Source organism: Pavona decussata, unplaced genomic scaffold (assembly GCF_977016875.1).
Source record: "Pavona decussata unplaced genomic scaffold, jaPavDecu1.1 SCAFFOLD_602, whole genome shotgun sequence".
Classification (NCBI taxonomy): domain Eukaryota; kingdom Metazoa; phylum Cnidaria; class Anthozoa; order Scleractinia; family Agariciidae; genus Pavona; species Pavona decussata.
This window is the reverse complement of record NW_028145860.1, coordinates 6,681,888-6,685,000: the sequence shown is the minus strand read 5'-3', so window position 1 is coordinate 6,685,000 and position 3,113 is coordinate 6,681,888. Positions and strand designations below refer to the sequence as shown.

At 42.7% G+C, this 3,113-nt stretch overlaps 1 protein-coding gene across 1 annotated transcript in view; it reads right to left on the bottom strand.

The window, feature by feature from the left end:
- LOC146449739 (A disintegrin and metalloproteinase with thrombospondin motifs 6-like) overlaps positions 1-2,750 on the bottom strand; it is a 17,465-nt gene extending 14,715 nt beyond the window's left edge. Inside the window, exons 1-2 of the mRNA XM_085101292.1 lie at positions 2,630-2,750; positions 1,148-1,206 (exon numbers count right to left, since the gene is read on the bottom strand). Coding sequence (XP_084957418.1) covers positions 1,148-1,205 — 58 coding nt within the window. The 5' untranslated portion in view covers position 1,206; positions 2,630-2,750. The remainder of the gene's footprint in view (positions 1-1,147; positions 1,207-2,629) is intronic.
- Positions 2,751-3,113: the final 363 nt, after the last annotated feature.

The following is a 3,113-nucleotide window of genomic DNA, read 5'->3' as shown; positions in this document are numbered from 1 at the left end:
TTTTGACTCGCTCCAGCCCTCTCGCGTTTCCTCGCCCAAGATGACAGCAACGAAGGATTATTCAGCGCTCCCGCTCCGAAAATACGCCTGCATTACAGGCTAGATCGTGATAAGTCATAAAAACGGCTACTGCAAGGACTGATCAAACAACGTGAAAAGGCTCGAGTGTGAGATATTTGGACTGGCCAATACCAGTCTTCATCAGGTTTATTAGGACAACTCACAAATTCACAGAATATATATGTCGTAAAATAATAAGCGGAAGTACATACGATATGACGTGGTATGGTGTGGGTAGATAGGCAAACAGAAAAACAAAAATTGTTATTCTGTTTTCAAAACTTTCATTTCAATAATTATTGCATCATTACTCATATTATCTCTAATTCTAGCATATAATATCTAGCCGTTTTTTTTATTTTTATTTTTGGAAAAGGCGGTCGATGAAAACTTGAGCACTTTTCGGGAAACGACATCGAAACACGGGTTTTTGTCCGCGAGAAGGCTGAGAATGACGCGAAAGACAGGAGATGAAAAAAAAAAAAGACTTTGGTGTGCACTGCACTCTCAAACAAGCATGACTTCAGTTGGCGGGCCCTTTGTCAAAAATCCAGCAAGATATGTCGTAAAACCTCTATGATACCAAACCCCCGTCTCTAACAAGCCCCCCCCTTTGGAAGTAGGTTTTTATAATAACCCACTCTCTAAGCCCCCTTCCCCTCCCCCCCCCCCCCCCATTTTGGGACATGAGATTTTTGTATTTTATAATAGTCCCTCCTATTCTCTATTTCGAAAATCACTTAAGTTGGCTGCTCTTTATTCACGTATGGTTTGCCTTTTCCACCATTAACAAGTTTACTCGGAATCTGAATTTGACATTTGCATGTTTTTCATGCAGATTGAATGATGTTTAAATTGCAAACATTTTTATTAAATAATCCGTTTCATTTAAAGTTGAGTTTTGTGCGATTAAGACGACAACGGTGTTTTAAGATATGAAATACCCCCCCCCCCAAGCCCCCTCTCTAATGAGCCCCTCGTTAATGGGGTCTGAAATTAAATGAGCCCGTCCCCCCCGGGGGGGGGAGGGCTTAGGAACAGAAGATTACAGAAGTGAAACATGTCCTCGAGCCTCAAAACTACTTACCTCTAATGAACAGCGAGGAAATTACGAAAAGGAAGGACGCCAGAATGGACCTTTTCATTCTGCAAAACAAAAATGACACTAACTTTGAAATGGTCTTGATCGCGTCATCGCGGTTAGCCACGCGCGACTTTGTGTCATGCAAATTCTAGCACGTGAGGGAATTCTGGTAAAGGTTGCCGAGGGCGAAGGCTATTTGTCGAAAAAGCGAGCTATTCCTTGAAATCGCTTGATATTCAAAAAATCGCAGATTACACAACTTTTAAGAAAATTTTGCATTTGCTATTAAGCCCAAAGAACAGGGGCACCCAACGACAATTTTCTCTCAGATCCTTTGGAACGTTATTTTAGGCGATCTGGAGTGGCTTTAAAGCTCTATAGGTTTATTTTAGGCAGCGCTATAATATTTTTATCTGTTCGGTCATTCTAGGAGAACTTGAGTCTTTTCGAAATTAGTAGGGCATTTTTGTCCATTTCCCGAAAACCTTAGGTATTATTTTCTTTCGGAAAATCTTAGCTGACCTTTTTTCGGTACCCGAAACAACATTTTTATCAATCCGAAAACACTAGGCCTTAAATTTCCCAAATCACGAAAGTTCGTGGTGAAAATTCCCTTTAGAAAATTGTAGGGGATTAAGGGCCTCCCGAACAGATAATTTACCGAAACGATCCGTTGGGTGCCCCTAAAAGAATGGCTAAAAAAAATACGTGTTGAGGTTTGAAGTTGGAGTCGTCATCAATGGTGACCTGAAAGGCCAGGGGATATTTATAGCGGCATTGTGACATTGTATCAATTGTATTGGTGGCTGCCGTTTGTCTTTTTTTATTCACGTACATATTTTGAGCCACAAGAGGTTGGTTCAGGACTCCTGAGGCAGCGCGATATTTCTTGCTTGGAATTTTGACCCCGGGGGGGGGGGAGGGGGGTACTCCCCTATATAAGGTATATAGGTATGTGCCGCCCTAAAGGGTATGGTTTTTGAGCCGTTTTGGTCTGAAAACGGGTATAGATTTTGACAATTACGGTCTGAAATCGGGTCGGGTTTTTGGGGCGGGGAACATTTACGAAAGCTTACAAACATATTTTTCTTCTCAGTACGTAACTGGAACGACTAACTGATAGCGAGAAAAAGAAATAGATAAACTATGTCATTCCAGCTTACTTTTACTCCTTGCGTCAACTTCCGTTCGGCACTGATGCATAATTATCAGGTCTGAAAACGGGTATGAATTTTAGAGGTCAGGTCTGAAAACGGGTGTGGAAAATGGCATGTTTAGGTCTGAAATAGGGTCGGGATTTGAAGACCCGGGCGGCACACCCCCACCAAGAATTCCGAGGAGTACCCCCCCGGGATTTTGACATTCCTCCGCAGTCTCGTAATGACCCTCATTACATAAATAAATTCAAATCACGGTAAATAGTCACCAATCAAACTCAAGCCGCTGCAGAACGCTAAACGAATAAAATATGAGAGTGCTGCTTACCTCCTCTGAATGGTTTGACTAGTCGAGGAAGCCGTTTGCTGAAACTTCACAGAAAACGTCTCCGGCTGTCTTGCACGTATGAAATCTTGAAAACAAATGACCTCAGGGGGCTAAATCCGACTGCACTTTTGTAAAGGAGTGATGAGAAACAGATATGTTGTGCAGAAGTATCACATGTCCTAACGACAAAAAATGTACTGTTAGCCGGATAAGAAAGTCTTCTTAGGAGGCTGGGGAGGGGGAGGAGGAAGCGAGAAAAAGTGAGATAACAAGGGCCCTTTTTTCTTTCACTTTTTCTCGCTCCCTTCTCCACCTCCCCGATTACGTCTGCTGCGCAGTCTACCGTCAGGAGAACTAGACCGCTCTCCCTTATCGCAGTTATCGGTATCTACACTTTTTCTGGGCTTGAATTCGAAATTTTAAAGCCTGTGAACAGGCTCCCAAGTGGGGCATAGCTAGGGCGAAAAGAAAAATCGTCGAGCCA